The 18999-nt window shown below is 39.2% G+C and overlaps 2 protein-coding genes across 7 annotated transcripts in view; one reads left to right on the forward strand and one right to left on the reverse strand.

Moving 5' to 3' along the window:
• The window catches only part of LOC114477176 (transcription factor COE3), an 83011-nt gene extending 66852 nt beyond the window's left edge, over positions 1 to 16159 (reverse strand). For 3 of the 6 annotated variants that reach the window (XM_028469342.1, XM_028469344.1, XM_028469343.1), the window contains exons 1-6: positions 15041 to 15171; positions 14524 to 14680; positions 14150 to 14213; positions 13902 to 13957; positions 11894 to 11967; positions 10046 to 10114 (exon numbers count right to left, since the gene is read on the reverse strand). In XM_028469342.1, coding sequence (XP_028325143.1) covers positions 10046 to 10114; positions 11894 to 11967; positions 13902 to 13957; positions 14150 to 14213; positions 14524 to 14680; positions 15041 to 15171 — 551 coding nt within the window. Of the gene's footprint in view, positions 1 to 10045; positions 10115 to 11893; positions 11968 to 13901; positions 13958 to 14149; positions 14214 to 14523; positions 14681 to 15040 lie in introns of all 6 variants that reach the window. The other 3 variants (XM_028469338.1, XM_028469340.1, XM_028469339.1) reach the window with 3 other exon arrangements.
• The window catches only part of LOC114477177 (methylated-DNA--protein-cysteine methyltransferase), a 117854-nt gene extending 99890 nt beyond the window's left edge, over positions 1 to 17964 (forward strand). Inside the window, exon 6 of the mRNA XM_028469345.1 lies at positions 17791 to 17964. The gene's annotated coding sequence lies outside the window, so the exon portion shown is untranslated. The remainder of the gene's footprint in view (positions 1 to 17790) is intronic.
• The last annotated feature ends 1035 nt before the right edge of the window (positions 17965 to 18999 follow it).

Below are 18999 nucleotides of genomic sequence, written 5' to 3' on the forward strand. Positions count from 1 at the left end.
ATCGGTTCCTAATAATGACCGCGTGGGAGGTAGAAGTCTGTGAAGGGGATGGTGTTCGAGACATGAACTAATATCAAAACCAGCGGAAATCATGTCATCGTGTTAACACGCTGAAATCAAGCTAAAGTGATCCTTCACTTTTAGCATTCAGTTTCAATTTTCTCATAGATTTGATATGGCAGCTTTTAACACTCCCCCACTGCAGTGCAGATGTGCCACTAATTCAGAACTCGACACACCTCCTTCAGTAAATGAGTGCTTATAGGAGTTTCATCCTGTAAAAACCATTTTTATTGGTTTGTCTCTCATGGTGGGAGAGGATCATTGTTCATTGCGGACATGGTTACTGGTCAAGGTTTGGTCACTTAAACTCATACACCCGCAGTGACATAAAACATCTCACATTTTTTATATATTCCAGCTGGCCTTAGTCAAAAAAAAAATAAAAAACCCTCATTCCTGTTTTTCTTCTTTTTAAAAATGTTTCCTCTCTTTGCTTTAAAAGTATTGATCCCAGTGCTGAACAAGCAGGGGAGTGTTTTTTATTGTAAATCAATACTGATCGATCTGCAGCCTGGGTGTTGAATATGGATCAATATCACACCAGGCTGTGGAGGAGATCTGATTTCAATTGGCAAGAGAAGCCCGCAGCAGGTTTCCATCAAGCGGTAATTCAAGACATGGGAACATAAGTCAGATGGATTGATATAGACTAGCCAGGACCTTTCTTGCCACTGAACCAGCACAAGGAAATTTCTGTCATATATCATTAACGCAGTTGGGGCAGGCAGTAAAAAAAAAAAAAAAAAAAAAAAGGGGGGAGCAGAGTACCTTAGTGACCCTGAGTAAAGCGCTTTAGTCAAACAATGGATAAATACTATATTATTAGAGTGATTTTTATGTTTTTTCACCGTGAAACTCCAGATGTAAACGTAACCCTCAGAGAGTCACACAGTGAAAGCTGAGAATCCTCCCTCAGCGCTGCACATGCACCACAATGTGGTCATGTTCTTTGCAACTTCTGGTTCTGATTATGCTGAGGTCAGTTCCAGATTCATACTGTAAGCTGTTATTAATTTACTAAACAAATGTCCCAGAGAAAAACTGGAGGATGGTAAAAAATATTTTTGTTGCACTTAACGTCTGATCGATCTTCATTAAACCTGCCCTTTAGTATAATGTAGCAAAGCAACAAAATGCATTAAATAATTTAGCAGCAGACATGTGCTTCAAGCCTGTGCACTTGTTTTGCAAAAAAATAAAAAAATAAAGCTGCTTGTCTGGTTCATTCATCACTTGTTTGTAATTCCTAAACAGAAAGGCACTGTTCCAAATGACAGCATTGTAAAACAATAAAAACAGAGCTATAGTTAGAAATAACTTGTCACTTTTAATAAATGACACTGGTTCAGGGCTCTTTCTCAGGGGCTTCTCCTCCGATGCATCCCAGGCACCCCTGGGGCCAACAGAGCAGCGAGCGGACCAGCTCGTTTCCCCGAGGTAACTGATGACCCTATCCCCGAATCCCCCCCCACCATCTTTGTCCTGTGACCTCACACCGGCGAGAGCAGGACCATGTCCGATGAAATCTTCCGACTGCTTCCCATCCTAATCTCGCCTGTGTCACACTACAAATTGGTACATTCAGAAAATGGAAATAGATGGAGCTGGAGGTGAATGGAGGGACTGACAAAAGGGAAGAGAAAAAAGGGGAAGTGTGGACAGGGGGGGGGGTGAGAGGAGATGGAGGAATGTGCATCGACAACCAAGTCCCCTAAGAAAAATACTTGAGGAAAGAACAACTCCGGAGATCCCAACATGGAATCACATCTCAGCGAACATATTGATCTGATTTACAAAACCTCGACTCTAATGCGAAACAAATGGCGTGGGCGTGAACTGGTACTTAACCATAAAACCCCAGCATTACTCCGTCTCCGATGAAATACCACATATATCCCTCACTCGAGCCTCATGTGCTGTTTTACGGCAAGATACAACTGGGGTTGACCCAACAGTTTGTTTGACAATTAGGAGAAACCTAATAAGGACGGAATAGGAGTCAGAGCATGCCAAGAGAGAGAAAGGAGACACTTTTTCTGAAAAAAAAAAAAAAAAAAACTCTAAAAAAGGTTTGAGCGGCCGAAATGTCATTCACAGGTCTTGCGTCGTTGATACTTCATGAAAAAAAATGAAAACCTCATCATTTAAAAAAAAAAAAAAAAAAAGCTACAAAGTTTAATTATAAAAGAGACCTGTTAAATATTTGAGAACAAGTGGAATGTTTTATTCACATTAGATTTAATTTTCAATAATGTATCGTTTTTTCACCGCAGTGGCTTTTTTCCGTGACGGCGCCCGGGTAAGTGAACAGATAGACAGTTTTTCCTTCATATTATAAATATAAATTACTTACATTGCTTCACAGCTGGATTCATAATCAAACAACAACACATTAAAAACCAGGTCACCTCATTAAAAGTGAGGATGACAAACTTTAGCAACACGGGGGGAAAAAAAACACACGGAACAGGAAAAAAAAAAAATTTTGATAACCTTTTCTTAATGCATGAGCGTGTGTGTGTGCATGTGCGTGGATGCGTAAGTGTAAGTGTGTACAAGGTCCAGTGGTGCTTTTGGCCCTGCATTCATCCCATCACCCCAGCTCTGGCCTTGTTTCTGTCAGCAGTGAACCAGGGGAGTAAAGAGTGGAAGAAGAGAGGCAAAAGAGGGGTAGTATGGAGGGTTGGGGGGGGGGGGGGGGGGGCGGGTGGAGAGAAGGAAAGGAAGAGGAGGAAAGAGGGAAGAAGGAGAAGTGGTGGTGAAGGGGGGGGAGGGGTTTGTCTCCATGGACAGATGGACTGCTCTTTCTCAACACATGTGGAACCATGTTTCGTCTTTCACTGCCGTCAAGCTGGAGCCGTATTCGTCGCACTGTTGGCCCGCACCTCTCCACGTGACACACACACTCACACACAAACACAAAGATGCAGACAAAAAGAAAAATATACACACACACACACACACACACACACACACGGCACACACAAACATTTCATTCTTTCTCTGCACACATGTTAAAGTCATCACCCCTGCTCAGCGCTAGTAAAACACAACACCCCCGGCTTCTCTGCTGTTGTCAAGTCTTGCCATTAGCTGATGCCACTGGGGAATCCTACTCTAGTGAGGTGGGTCTCCCCTGGGAACGTCAGGCACCACGTTACATTCAGCCGCCACTCATGTGAACCCAAACATGTGAGCATAATTTGGAAAATATCATTTATACTGTGCGTCTTTGTACGTGTCTTGACATTTACAAACTGCGATAAAACCGACATGAGGGAGGAGGGAATAGAAAACAGGGCGAGAATAATTTGAGGTAATGTTTTGCTTAGTGAACAGTATTACCCAATACTGGATGTTGGAGCACTATGGGGAAGGAGGTTCTGGCTCTGAGGTTTGCAGAGAGGGGTCTGGGTTTCATTTTTTCAGCAAGTGCAAGCCAAAAGAAAGCTGCCAAGTACAGCTTTCACTCTCAACACTTCCTGCTCTTCCCACCCTGGCTCAGGAGGAGACAGGCCTCACTCAAACATCACGTCGACTCAGGCAGGGGTGGCCAGTTAATTCTCCTATTTCTCAATGGGAGTCAGAAACACATCTGTCGCATGAATTACTCTGGACATAACCATAAATACTAGGCCAAAGAAATAAAAAACAGCTTTGCAGGTGTTTGCGTGTGTGCAAATATAATAAAAACCACACTTCCTGTACAAATTAACACTTAACCTAAATAATTAAGTGGAAGTCCTATTAAAAAAAGGAGCAGCGCTAATCCCCAAACACAAGAATACAATGCAGAGAAGAAAAAAAAGGATTCAAACACAAAACACCTGCAGCTATTAAGTCACAATCACAACAATAGTGACCTGATCCACTGCATCATTTTCATTTTAAGTGGTGGGAGTAAAATGCTGCATTAACACTACCTGCCGAGTGCCATCTTAATTGCACCTCCGCAGATGCAGTGAAAACATGTAATTTAGCTACTTCATAAACACACTTCTTCTTCTTCTCCTTCGTATTTTATCAACACAGCCCTCTGTGAAAACACACCCTCTTTTTTTTCTATGCCGGTGTGCAATTAAAATGGTTTTAGAAATCCTCTTTGACAGTCCAAGGCTTAGCCAAAAATGTAAATGACATTAAAGGAGACAATGAATTTAATTTTGTTTAATGTCCCCTTTCGCTGATTCTCATTTACATCACATTTCCACATAAAGGGCTGACCTTATAAATACTGGCATTTGTTCAGCTTTTGGAGGTAATCACGCTTTTGCAAAAACCAGATGGGAGCGCACAAATTCTCCGATTTGTTTCTTAGAAGGCCGAGGGAGACGCGTGCGAAACGCTCAATGGCTGCAAAAGTCTTTTGTTTTCTGGTAAACAACTTGACAACAAGTCAAGAGCACTCTGGGAAATGACCTCGTAGGTGTTCCACAAATGAACGATAACGCAAAGTCATTTAGAAAATACAGGCTCGCTAATGAGGGACATAACAGAAAGCTAAGCAAAATTTACATTAGGCCAAATTTTAATTGCATTAACACACGAACAGGTGCAGTGAGGCCTTTATAAATGAGCTAAATGAATAAAAGCCTCCCACAGCACAAGCATGTGTGCTGCTGACCAAAAAAAAAAGAGAGACAAGGGGCGAAAAAAATAAGGGGAAAACAAGTCAATGTCATGAATTATTCAGTGGCTGGGCTGCTCTCCAAAGGTCGGTGCTCTTTGACCTTTGTGACAGGAAGTGAAAGAAAGCGACGTAGCCACTGGGATAAACTAAGCCTGCATGTTAAAATGTGCCGTTTGCGTGGAATTGTTAAAAACTATAAACACATTTAATAAAATCAACCTTTATTCATGGGTTAAAACCACATTTGCTCTCTGTCTGTCCTATAGTGACACTTAGCCTTGCCAGAGCAAAATGTGATCTTTAATCCCTACCAGGCAGAAAGAGTCATTTTCAACAACATACGCTCTTTCATTACAAAATCCATGCGTAAGCCTAAACAATGTATCTAATCTTGCATACTGGAGACGACAGAGTCAATATGCAAGTGAGTGGAGACAGAAACCAGAGCAGAGCAGTCATCATAAATTGAGTTATGTTTGGCTGTACACTATACTGTAAATGGGGAAAATCCTCTAATCAGATATCGGTTCCTCGTCACTATAATTCTGAAGACTCAAATTACTGACTAAATAAACCTACATCCCCCCCCACCACTTACTTTAGAGCACCATTAACTTATAAGTGTGACATCTGTAGCATGGCTGGATTTATAATCAGGAGAGATGATTGCACTAAACTGCACAGCGATGCGTTCATCGCAGCAATCATATAATTTGTCACTCGATGAGTTCTCGTCTTTTAATTCTAACGCAACAGCTTCTTTTTTTTCGGATTTAAAGAAAACGATAAGCTCGTGTGAAAGGTCTTTATTGGTGTAGAGCAAAGTGCAAACAGATCTTTTTTTTCCGTCTTCTAAAAGACATTAAAGCACCTGTCTCAAACTTAAGGCCCGGGGGCCAAATCTGGCCATTTAGAGCATCAAATTTGGCCCACGCGAAAAACTAAAAATGATAATAAAAAAAACATGAAACACATGAAATTACCAACTAATTCAGTTGTAAATATCTCAGCCCCTCCAAACACAAAAAAAAAATCTAATAAAATCCACAATATTTGCAGGGCTCAGTTTTCCAGTTCTTATATCATATATTTGTTGAAAGAATCAAATTATTCAACAAAATTTCCCCAAATACCAAAAGATCAGGAAAATGTAAGTGAAGATTCTGCAGAGATGGATATACTCACATACTTTATCATTTATTTATAATTTATATGTAGAAATGCAAACCAGGGCACATTAATGTTGAATTTCCTCTTTTTCCCACCTAAAATCTGTGTCCCACTAAAGCTCAAACTGGTCCGTATTTGGGCCCCTGAGCCAAAATGAGTTTAACACCCCTGCTTTAAAGGTTGAGTCACAGCACGTATAGAAACGACAATCAAATGTAGCAAAACTAGGGCCTTTCTTCATCCAAAACTAAAAATGAATAATGCAAGGGCATCAAATGTAGGTGCTGAAATATTCAAACACCAAGCAGTGCTGAAACTTTGTGACAGCTGTTAGGGCCTGTATCTTTTTTTTACATTTATTTTTTTTTATTTTTTTCTAAGCGAATCCTTCCTTTTCAGAATATCTGAGTGAAAATCTGTATCAAACCTCAGAGAGAAAAATAGGGTAAACAGATGTCTGGCTTGACCACAGGAAAATAGGACATATTTGGAATGATAACTTTCCCAAACTCCCGTTGGATATGCCAGATCCATGGGAACGCCAGTTAATGTCTTGGTAGATGCCAGCTAGCTGTGTGCGCTCCCCCCCAACCCCCCCACCCCAACCCCCCCCACCCCTCTTACCATCTGGGAAAGGGTTCCAGAGAACCAAACGCTATCAATGATTCACTCCAAATCTGCTTCTTAAGGTTCGCCCCATGCTACTGTTTTCTCCAGGAAATGTAGTTGATTCTCATACTGTAATTGTAGACAGATGAGACATGCCTGATTCAACAATCAAAAACCCTCTCCTCTACGTTTATGTCACTCAACTATGTTCTACTCCATTGGAAATAATCAGTTTCTGCCAGCAGCAACAGCAGCACAGGTGCCTGTAATGATGTGCATGAGAAAATGACAGATGTAACAGAAATGGCTGTAAAACATGGACACCTTAACTAAAAGCTTACCCATATGCACAGCAGGCACAGTCGAGTGTGTGCAGTAAATAATGTTAGAGGGAGAAAAGCCTACAGTGCACCCCGTTCACGTCCGTAAGTCTCGCTAAACCCTGCAACCTTTCACAGGCACCCCTCTCTCTCGCTCTCTCGCTCTCCGCCAGTCACTGGGAACCTGTGTGGGTCTGTTAGGGTGAGCTGACGGGCTCATAGTTACGACATGGAGACAATGGGAGGGTCTAATGAGGAACATATGCTTTTGTGTTTCAACAGAGCTGCTCATTGTGCAAGGAAAGGGATACTCTACTCCTATTCAGCCTTGTCACAATGAAAATCCGAGCCCTCCCTGAGCCAGTTGAGCTTACAATATCCATCCGCTTCTTTTTTTTTTTTTCCCTGATCTTTTTTTTTTTTTTTCCCACCACTCTTCTCTTCTCGACTTTAATTCTCCGCGCGTTCATTTTACTTATTGTACTTAAGTTACATGTTTTTGTCCCGCCGATTGAAGAACAATGACGTGCGAAACTCTAAACAGTAAAAGGGAAGCAGAGCGATACAATGCGAAACATGAAAGCGGCGGAAATCGGGTAATAGTAGTGGGTTTCGGATTATATGTTAATGCGCTCGCTGTCGTCCACGCACTAACCTGACTAATGAATTAAAGAGTCTTTGTGATGACGAGCACCAGTTGAGGAAAAACCCTGGAACATTTCCGAACCTTTCCAAACATCTCACAACAACAACAACAACAAAAGGATTCAGAGTTTCAAACCACTTCATAAACTTATGATCTGGTCACAGTATAGTGAGGATGGGGGGCAAGGCTTAACGCAACTAATAGGCCGATTACATCTATAGCTAGCGTTGTATTTATATGCGAATTGAATGGAATTTATTATCATTGTTGGTATTTTGCATTGTATTCTTGTATATCTTAAGTCACTGATTATTAGTCAGTTTTGTTTTACTTTACCTATTCTGTTTAGCACTTTCTGTGTATTTCCTGAAGTCCAAACAGAAGCAATATGAACAAAATTGTATGATTAAGAAAGTGGGATCAAATAAGTCTATCTTTTTCCCACTCCCTTTTGAGCAGACATATTATTAAAATTATGTGTACATGGATCTTATATATTATTTTGGAACATCTCTGAGAAAAGAGTTATTTTGTTCCTTTAGTTTGTTTTGTTTTCTCGTTCCTGCTTGAAATTAAAAAAAAAACAAATAAATGAAATGAATCTCTGTAGTTCCCTGCTGTTGTTAGGAAGATATAAACACTCGCATGTGCACATGTTTGAAGATGACCGTCTTGTCTGCATACGTGACCCCCCGACCCCCGTCTGAGTGTGTGTATCTACGCTTTATCTGCATGTGTGTGTGTGTCTGTGAAGGTTTGAGTTCAGACATGCAGTAGCTCTGGTAATCCATCCAGGCTCCCAGGGCAGCCAAGCTCCTACTTCCTGATGCATGAGAAGCCGCTGGAGTGGAGTGGCAGCAACAACTGCTCAGCCCTATTTGATTACTAATAAGAGAGTTGTCCCCTCTGTCAGATACCAGGCATTCTCCGCTAAGCAAACAGTGATTCTGGCTAGTCAAACATTAGCATTGCTGTCTCTCCCCTACTACGTGGTGAGAGTTACATTGAGATCGACGCTCAAACTACACCCCCTGCCTCACCTCTATATCCACCACACACACACACAGAGAGATAGAGAGAGACAGTGTGTGAGAGAGAGGCTAACGCACATGTGTCAAACTCATGGCCCGGGGGCCAAATCCGGCCCTTTGGAGCATCCAATTCCAGTAAAAATGGCAGAAAAAAACATGAATTACTGTGTAAATTACCAAATAATCCAGTAGTAGATATCTCAAATTCAGCAACTCCACAATAATTTTAGGGTCTTGTATTATTTCTTTGTTTATATCACATGAATGCAGTCGTTTTTAATTGCAAATTGTAGAAACAACTACATTTTTCCACAAATCTTGCCATTTCTCACAAACAATTTAAGAAAATCTTTCTAAATTACACAAAAATCTGTAATTTAACTACAAAGTGCACGACACAATAATGTTAAAGTTGTTCTTTTTTCCCCACCTAAAATCTACGACCCAAATTTGGTCCCCTGTGCTAAAATGAGTTTGACACCGCTGGTGTAGAGCAAAGTGTGAACAAACTCAACAATATTTGCAGGGGCTCACAGTTTTCCTGATGCTTATATCACATGAATGCAGTCATTTTTTATATTAAACAGTTGAAAAAAAACACAAAATTCTTGCAAAATCGTTCAACTTTCCTCAAATTATGATTAAATATATATATTATTTCCCTTAAATAAAGCAAAATTGGTCACAAAATCTAGGACATTTAAAGTGAAGACCCTGTTAAAACTGATATCTGTCACTTATTGCTTGAATATTGTCTGTTTCTTACATATTTTGTATTTCATCTCTACGCAGAAGTGCAAACTAGGGCACAATAATGTTGAAATTACACGTTTTCCTGCCTAAAATCTGTGTGCCACTTGAGATCAAACTGCTCCGTATTTGGCCCCAGAACTAAAATGATTTTGACACCCTTGGGCTAATGCATCCACTTCCTAAACATATTCTTACCGACTGGGCCAGAGCTTTGACTCTCACAGTAACAAGCCTTTTTATTCTTCCTTCTTTAGGAAGTGACAAAGATAACAAATGAAACAAATGTAGCTTCCCTGAATTCACAATGCAAAACCAAGAGAAACTAAATGTTTATCCTTCCCTCTTTAAAAGGGTTTTAATGGCATCCCGCTAACAGCTAACTTAGCAGAAGGAAACCGTCAATGAACCACAACTATTGACAGGGGGAAAGCACCACCATCATAAACAAAGACATGCAGGAAGCCAAGCCAAATAGATGGGAAGGATAGGTGCCTAAGCTAATTAGGTGTATTCCCAGCATGATCCTCCTGTGATTGAACCACCTGTGATTGAACAAACTATCCAGGTGGTGACCAGCCCCCTCGGTGCACAGGTATACCTGGGAAAGACGCCCCTCGGCCACTCACACACGCTCACACACCCCAGTTCCCACAACCGCGGGGTTGTAGAAGATGCAAAGTCAGCCCCAACTGGGTCGTCTGGTACACTGGGGAGGGTCTGACCTGTTGACTGCGCCTCACCCCCCCCCCCGTGCATCCACTCATTTTATCAGTCAGACTCTCACTCATGTTCACAAACACAGAGGAAGCTGCACGTTGCCTACCTGTCAATGATCACTGGGTCTGATGGAGTCTCGTTCCTGTTTCCACAGCTTTTCTTGTCACAGCACCGGCTGCAGGGATACAGATAGTGCATGGGGTTTTCAGAGACTTTATCAAATAAATAAATGAAATAAAAAAAATTATATAAATCATGCACACAAAAGAACCTACATTTATTAAGCACATCTGAGTGGTTTTGATATTGGGGAAGGGGGGAAAGAAATAAGTGGCCATGAGATTTTCTTCACTCAATCCATCCATGCACTGATGCTGATGGCTGATAACAAAAAAAAAAATAAGAAAAAAAAAAAAAAAAATAGTGAAAACAACATGTTGTGTTGTTTGGCTTAGCGTTATAGGGGAGGGGTGTGGGGTTTGGGCCAGGAGGCAGGGGAGTCACTTTTCACAGCTTCAGCTTTTGTTTACCTCTAATTGCCAAGCTGCTATTTCTGAGGGAGATGCAAGGTGCCACCCTCAACCAATATTTCTGCGGGGCATTTATCAATTATGGCCTCAAAAGCACTAATCTGTCTTCCACCACATGTTTCAAGCATCTCCTCCCTAAGCCTACAGCATAGCTGCCTTTCACTCCTTTGATTAGAACTTGAATCAAACTGCGAAAAAATAAATAAATAAACAAATACATCATCTCGGTCTCCGTTCGAAATGAAAACATATAAACATATGTGAATAAGATTGATTTATGCCATATGGTGCAGATAGGAAAACAAAGACTTTGTGCAAAGCTACTGTCTGTCAACCACAGGCTATTTAAATATCCTCTGATTTACATGACTTTCGAGAAGCAATAATAAGGATGTGTTTTATAGCTGCAAAGTATTAGAGCAAATATATAATTCAAAAACTAGTGTATTACACTGCCTAAAAGATAGGATTTAATAAGATAATATATCTTATTATGCATATCTTCTTCTGTGAAAATAGGCAGCAGTTGTACTAGTTTTTATACAGCAGAAAAAAAAAGTCTTGGACAAAAAAAAAAAAAATTTACCTCTAGAGCACAACCATATTCATCGTGTCACAAATAAGTGATGGATTCACGTATAAATTGAGCGTGAGTGATGAGTTTATGCATGGAAAAAGACAAATCATTTTCAGCTCTCATGCTGCACTTGCTCTCAACCAGTAAGTTGAACAATGCAGCGGTGCAACAAAGGAGAGGTTAACCGACAGTATCCGAATTCAATGTTCACCAAAGCTTCATGCTGAGCTCCACAATAACAACAAAAGGCGATTTTTTTTTTTCCTTTTTAGTATCAATGACACCGCTGAATAGCAACAGGGCAATATGAGCAGTTGAAATTTAACGTGGTTTAAAAAGACACTAAAAAGGGGGCTTGCTGATCATTGTTGACAGGTGGGATCAACTGTAGAACTGACACAAAAACACACACACAGCATGCAGGTATTTAGCTTTGTACAGATAAAAAAAAAAAAAAAAACCTAAGTGACAATCCTTATAATAAGAATTAACTCGCTCATAAAAAAAAATTAAAAAAAACACATGCAGTTTGTCAATGGCTGTTTTTGTCAAGCATCAAAATCCTCGTCCCTGTATTACAGACACTTCGTTTTCACTGTCATATTCATATCAAAGTTGTATCAGATCATATCAAAGTTAGAAATGACAGCAGCTCTCTGCCTCTCTCTGCATTTTAGCAGTTGCTGGAAAAACCACAGGCTCGTCTGAATAACGGCATCACATCACATGTGTCAAAACTTATTTAAGAGAAATCTGGTTGGATTGTGGAAAATGAACAGATATTTAAAAAGTAAATAAAACACACACACACACACGCACATATAGAATATTATAAATGACTTCTTACCTGCACATAATTTCATGAGTGAGGAGAACTCTGCACATTTCGGGATTCTTGTCTTGACCCTCATACACTATGGCCTTTGAAAAACAAATGGGATGCAAATAAGGTAAGAACAATTTCATTTACAAAACACACACACACACATTTAGGAGCTTTTGTACTTTAAAAGAATCACATTATGATGTCAGGAAAACACAGTAAGAGTCATGTGTAATTTTAATTATATTGAATATATACTATAATGAATAGTAAAGTTATGATAAATATTACTAATGTTTGATACAACATGTTTTTTATATGTAGTATAATCATAAATATAATTATACTAATAGAATATGTGGTATTCAAAATTAATCTATGTTTAATATCATTTTTATTATTTTTCTTATTATTATTAATCTCAATTATATCCTGTGGCTCAGATAAACATGCAGCCAGAAGAAGAAAAAAAAGAGATTTTCCTGAGGAGAGATCCAATAGAAGTGTCATCAATATGCTTATAATCTGGGGATATTTAGGGGAAAGTGTTAATGGGCAATCTGTTGTTTATTTTGAGCCGCTAACAATGATCTTTCTGTGGATAAAAAGCGGTGTCTGGCGGTACGGTTGAGTAATTTTTGAGCATTGGCTGAAACAGATGGCGTGGAGCTATCAGTTCTGCCGCTCTTCTCTTCTCTCCTCTCCCTCCCTCCTTCCCTTCCTCTTATTTCCAAGGATAGACTCTTCACTCCCTCCTACTGAACCGGCACCAAGTGCAAATGTAAGCAAAGCAGCGCATTATTGACACGAATATTTGAATTTATATAGGAAAAAAACGGGATTATTTTTTTTTAATTATTATTTTTATTTTTTAGGGCAGATAATAATTTTATAAGGCACTCCAACAGTTAAACTTGAAAAAAAATAAATTAATTAATTAAATAAAAAGTGACATATTTAAACCAGGTCGCATCATCTTCTAAACGCGTCACATATTTAAATTGACATGCAGACCTATTTTACCTTTTTTTTTTTTTTTTTGTTATTTATTTTTCCTTTTGTACATAAATGTGAGTGCACGTGTGGTCGTGCATGTGTGGGGGAAACCGGGCGATTATCTATATTGGTTTGATTTATGTGGCTATTTGCAGCTGTAGAAACAGAAATCCATAAATTGCTTGTTCTGCGTCATTGACTCGGATCATTCGCACAGGAATGTTGTCTGTGAACCATTGGCCCAGGCGTCACGGCTCTATTCAGCAGCTTTTTACCTCAACACCGAGGGATGAGGAGCAGAACACTTTTTTTTTTTTTTTTTTTTTTTTTTTTTTAAACGGTTATTTATTTATTGCAGTAATTATAATTAAATTTGGAAAACTGCGAGTGATTCAAATATTCTCTCTATTTTAAAAAAATAAATAAATTAAATTAATTAAATTAATTTATTTTTTTGCGGGTTTAAAGTGAAAGCTTCAAAGCCCAGATATTTCAAAATGCACCTCTGCCAAAAACAATTCCTCTATTTATTTTTGAATTTCACACATTTGAATATAAAATTACATTAGGGTGTGTGTGTGTGTGTGTGTGTCACCTCTGACTCTTTGCAGTAAAAGTCAAATCACATCATTTGAAACAGAGGTAGTGTTGAAATTTTAATGTTAAGACAAACTGAGCCCTTGCAAAGGAAAGCCTATAATAACCATGTTGGGTGCGAAATTGACTTTACACTCTTGCAATATGATATGCTTGAACGTAAACACTCAAAATGGAAGCTGTCTCTTCTTATTACAGACCTAATTTGATTTTGTTTTGTGCCACGGTTGCATTTTGAATGTAGATTTATTTATGTTTCCCCTTTTTTTGAAAACTGAGCATGTGTGTGTGTGTGTGAGTGTGTGTGTTTGGTTATAAAAGGTGCACTTTGCACGGGGTGTTAAGGTTTTGTTTTTGTTTTTTTTTTTTTAAAAAAAAAAAAAAAAGCATATCAACCATGGGATGGCAATGGAGGAAAATAAATGCAAAAGCACCTTACCTGCTTTGTCATGGAGTCGATTAATCGTATGTAAAGATCCTGTTCTGTTCTGACGCCTGTGGAGAGGCAAAAAAGCACAAGTTCATATTTTACAGGCATCGAATTAATAAAATTGTATACTGGTTCCTTTTGTTTTAGAATATGTTACCCATTATTTATATTATTATTGCATTTTTGTGGAATTGAGAAAAAAACTCATGTGTGATGTTTTTGCACGTGTGCAGAATAATATTTACTCTTTTACTCACCGTTGCTGTACAATAACTGTAGTTTGTAATGTATCCCATTGTTAGTTTTATCGCTGGTTGGTTCCTGCAAAGGGATGACAATTTTATAGAAAGTCAGTATGAACAAAAAGGCATTTAATGCTTGGATAAAATATGTAATTATTGAGTTTTTGTTGTTGTTGTTGTTGTTATTGTTGTTAAGACAACTGTGTAATCAGCTGTATTGGTTTTTTTCTTTTTTTTTTTTTTTTAAATCAATATCGCACGTGACTTCTTAGAAGAAACCCAAAGCGTATATTTATTTACAGTGGTGCATGGGGGGGGGGGGTGCATGTGTTTCTTTAAAAAATAAAAATTAAAAATAATAATAAATAAAAATAAATGCAGCCTCTTACTCTTTCTTTCTCCACAAAGTCCACAAAAGCTGTCCTTTCGATCTCCACGGGCTGACCCTGTCTGTCATACAGCGCCAGGACGAAATGGAAAAAATTGGATTTTCTGAGGTTGGAAGGGGGCTGCTTTTCATAATGTGCCCGTGCCAAGCCGACACCGCTGCGGGGAGAAGACAAGAGAGCATCTCGGTTAAAAGCACCGGACACCGGGGAGGATGCTGTGATGTGATGATGGAGAAGAGAAGCTAATGGAAAAACACTAGAGATGCAGAATCAAACGCTTTGAGTATAGGGAAAGATTTCTTGATTTGTCACAATAAATGGGTAATCTGATGTAATGAAAGGGGGGAAAAAAGCCGAAGGGGGGGCATTTATTGGGAGACCGTAATTGATACAGAGTATTCTGGGGATTGAGGGGTCGATATGATGAGGAGGGATAATGCGTGAGGAAAAATCTGATGCGTTTTTTGGCTTTTTTTTTTTTTTTTGTCCACCCTTCCTTTTTGCATGCATGCGTTACCTTTGGGCGGCTGTGTTTGCATCCACCACCCCAGCTGTGTGCATCCAGGATCGGACTGAGTTCAGTCCACCGAGCGGTTCCTCCTTCATCGTCGTCCCACCCCGCGGTATAGTTTCCTGAATCCCAAACATTTAGAACAAATTTGCGTGGCGGGGGAAAGAAGAAGAGGAAGAAGGGAAGAAAAAAAAAATAATAAAAGAAGATGAAAAAGGCTCCTCTGCGAAATTAAGAGGGAAATAAACGTCCAAGCGTGCAAAGTTATCCTTCAGGGTTTCTCTCTTGTGGCGAGAAGCCCGATGCAGGCTTGCGGAGGGATAACCAGGTCCACAGGTCTTGCCTCCCCTCTTCAGTCCGTCCGATGTGAACAATTCTCAAAGTGCACTACTTAGTTAGCGCGCGTATCCACAGACTGGAAAAGTGAATTGTTCAATAGACAAGTTTTTTGTGTTTGCTATTGTTCCTCTTGATTTTTTTTTTTTTTTTTTTCTCTCTTTTTTTTTTTCCTCTCTCTTTTTTTTTTTTTTTTTTTTTTTGGTGCTATTCACAGAAAAATCGATGGCAGTTGTTTGTGTTTGTGGGTGATGCTGCTGCTCTCAAAGTGCCCACATCCCTGAAGCACCCGCATCCAAAACCTTCAGGACTTCTTCTTCTGCTTCTTCTTCTTCTTCTTCTTCTTCTTCTTCTTGAAGAAAAAAAATCCCCACACTCCTGGAAAAAGGTGCTGGTGCTGCTGCTTCTTCCAACAAGACAAACACAGGCGAAGGGGCTGATCACCAGTGGAGGTGTTCCTCGTACACAGGAGAGGTGGATAAGGGGCCCTTTCGCGTCGTGCACGATGGATGGGAACATGCAAAACTAAGCCCTCTTTCCCCGAGGACTGAAATCTTTCCCGGGAGCCAAAACTCTAAACCCACGGGAGAGGCGCTGTCAGAATATGACGCGCTTGGGGGCGTGGTTATGACCATATATGGAGCTATGACGCTTCCTGTCAGGCGGAGGCGCTCCACGGTGAGAGTTGAGCCGATATAGTGCAGCAGTCTGCGAACACTCACTCGCTCTACTTTTTTCCTCTTGCTTAAGCCCAATACGTGGTGAGTTTGACTTTTTTAATGATACAGAAAATTGTAATCTTAACACATAACGAGGAAAAAAAAAAGAAAAAGAACAACTCCATTATCATCATCATCATCATCATCATCATCATCATCATCATAATAAGCTAAAGGAGGAAGGGGGAAAAAATGCATAACCTTTTAATCTAATAAATGTTTATTTGCAATACATGTGATTTGCTTTAATACAATGAGTAGGATTTAACTTTTTTTTTCTCCATATATTGATTTAATTGAATGTGTTTGCGTTATTATGACAAACTTAATGGGATTGCTTATTATGCGCACCGATGTACCGAAAGCACCTCAATATACTTGGGAGAATACAAAACAATTTAATAATGATATATTATGATTATATTCCGTTTGTTTACTCACTTGACATATTTAATTGTTGTGCATTATAACATCGCATAGCAGTAAGTTGTTTTATGGAAATTAAAAGTTAATTATATCAATTTAAAAAATAAAAAAAGACTCAAACATGAATATGAACCTATTAATTATATTGTATTTTTTTTAATATGATATTAATTGCTTTAAGCTTGTTTATGTGAATTGTAATTGCTGCGCAAAATCTGGAGGTTATTGTGTATATATCATTGCCTATTTAATTTTCTATAAACAAGTTTGTATATCAATGTGATTGTGCCGTTTATAGTGATATATTTTAATCTTAATCGGACTGAATATTTGACAATTTGACGAACTTTGGCAAATTTACATTTTCGTGTCCTCAATATTTCATGGCCGTCCTTTGAAATCAGTAATATTCAGAAACAGCTTAATCTTTTTTTTTTTTTCTTTTTCCCCCCCTTTTTTTTTTAACATGTCCGACTTTGTCCGAGAGGGACAACGCATGCAGGCAATCCGGTTCATTAGTGGTGAAAAAAGGGGAGAGGATGGAGGGGAGGAGGGTGTGCAGGAAGAAGAGAGATGTGTGCTATATCCTGAGCAATCTATCTAGCTGGTGCTGAGGGTTAATAGCTGCTGCCAAAGATAAGTGAATTATAAGCTGTTGCTTTCACCTCTACACCATCTTTTTGCCAAATTGCGCACGCCAAAAAGAAAAGAAAAGTACAATCTTCAACATGATTATTTTTTTTTTATATTTTCTTCTTCAAGTTGTATCTTGAGTTAATGAATCAAAAGGAAAACATTAAAAGGCAGCTTTCCTTCATGATGAAAAAATTAAATAAAACACAACTAACTGAGACGCATGTTGTAAAATGTTTGGTCTGTTAAACCGAGATTGGAAATATCTTTTTTTTTTTGCACATGCAGGACTCATTTTGTGTTCTTTTTTTTTTTTTTTTTTTAATTCTCGGTTGTTTCAAGTCGCTTATTAGAACTTAACCCCTGATTACGCGCACCAAGGCGATTTAAATCTGATTATCAAATTGGGGGAGACTTTGAGACAAATCCTCTTAGATCTGATACTGTTGACTGGAGAAAGGAGGTTAAAAAAAAAAAAAAAAAAAAAAGAATGAAAAGAAAGAGGAGATCTCCTCCACACCCGTCACGTAGGTAACGATGCTGTCCTGAAAGGGAGTTTTAAACCGTATTTGACAACAAATGCAGCTGCCCCATGCTATTTCAGAAGATATTAAAGGAAAATGAATGCAAATCTGTGTGCAGGAGCCATCTGGACGTGGAGAGAGGGGAGTCAGCTGCTGCTGCTGCTGCTGCTGCTGCTGCTGCTGAACACACTGAATCCGTTTCAGCTCATTCTGTGGGATCATCTGCGTGAAAAATGCGCTCTCCATCATTAGGTGAAATGTTAGAACGCTCAAAATAAAAGAAATGCTCATCTTTGTTTGGTTTAATTGTAATTTGTGATGAGTAATTTGCTTTCTTTCAAGAAAAAAAAGGAAGAAAAAAAAAGGAAAGAAAGAAAAATGCTTTATTCTTTACAGCCCGTTGGAGGTAAGTGATGGGTGACAAGTAGTAGTATAAAGGGAAACAAGTGCAAACTGTCTGCCACGCTGAATGCTCCTTTAAATGACCGGCTGATGACACAGGGGCCTGTTATCTCATTCTCCTATTCAGTGACCACAACGAATGAACCCCTAAAGATTTGAGAGGAGAGAAAAAAACGACTCATCGGGACGCGTGGTTTCCAATAAAAATGTACGGGGTGACTTGGAGGACCTCCCGTCTCGACGGAGACGAGCCTTCCTCCGTATTGAGGCTGACGTCTTCTTTTTTGTGTGTGAATTTACGGGGCGAGGCCCTCATGATCTCCTTAAATTTGCATGTAAATGGCGACATCAGCCTATACGCGTGCCAGGGGCCATCGGGCCTCCCAGATGTCAAGGCAAAGTCAATCATCCGGCCGCTGCCCAGCTGTCCATCGATGCACTTTTTTATTGGAACAACACCTTCATTATATGCTCACCTGCATTGTTTCCTTAATGGGTTGATTGGCAACAAAAAAGAAGATAAAGGAAAAAAGGGGGGAATCTTATTAGCACCCCACCACCCAAACAAGTTCTTTCACGGCTTTTGTCACAGAGGTTGTTTTAAAGAGATCCTCTTTTCGATTAAATATTAATCAACTATACGCCTACAGTTACGCATCACTCCACGCTCCATATGGAACAAATAGGCTGTCAGCCCACTCGTTGTTTACAGCTAATAATTTCGCTCGTTTGATTGTTAAGTCATTTATTTCTTTTTTCATTTGCATGAGTTTAATTTGAATTTATTTTTTTCATATTTAAAAAAAAAAAATGCCTGACATAAATCCTTAGAATTTTTTTGTACTTTTTGTCTTTATCACAAAAACACTTAAATGCACAATTACGCACGGATCATTTTTTGTATTTTTCTTCCAGAAAATGTATC

Source organism: Gouania willdenowi, chromosome 15 (genome assembly GCF_900634775.1).
Source record: "Gouania willdenowi chromosome 15, fGouWil2.1, whole genome shotgun sequence".
NCBI lineage: Eukaryota > Metazoa > Chordata > Actinopteri > Blenniiformes > Gobiesocidae > Gouania > Gouania willdenowi.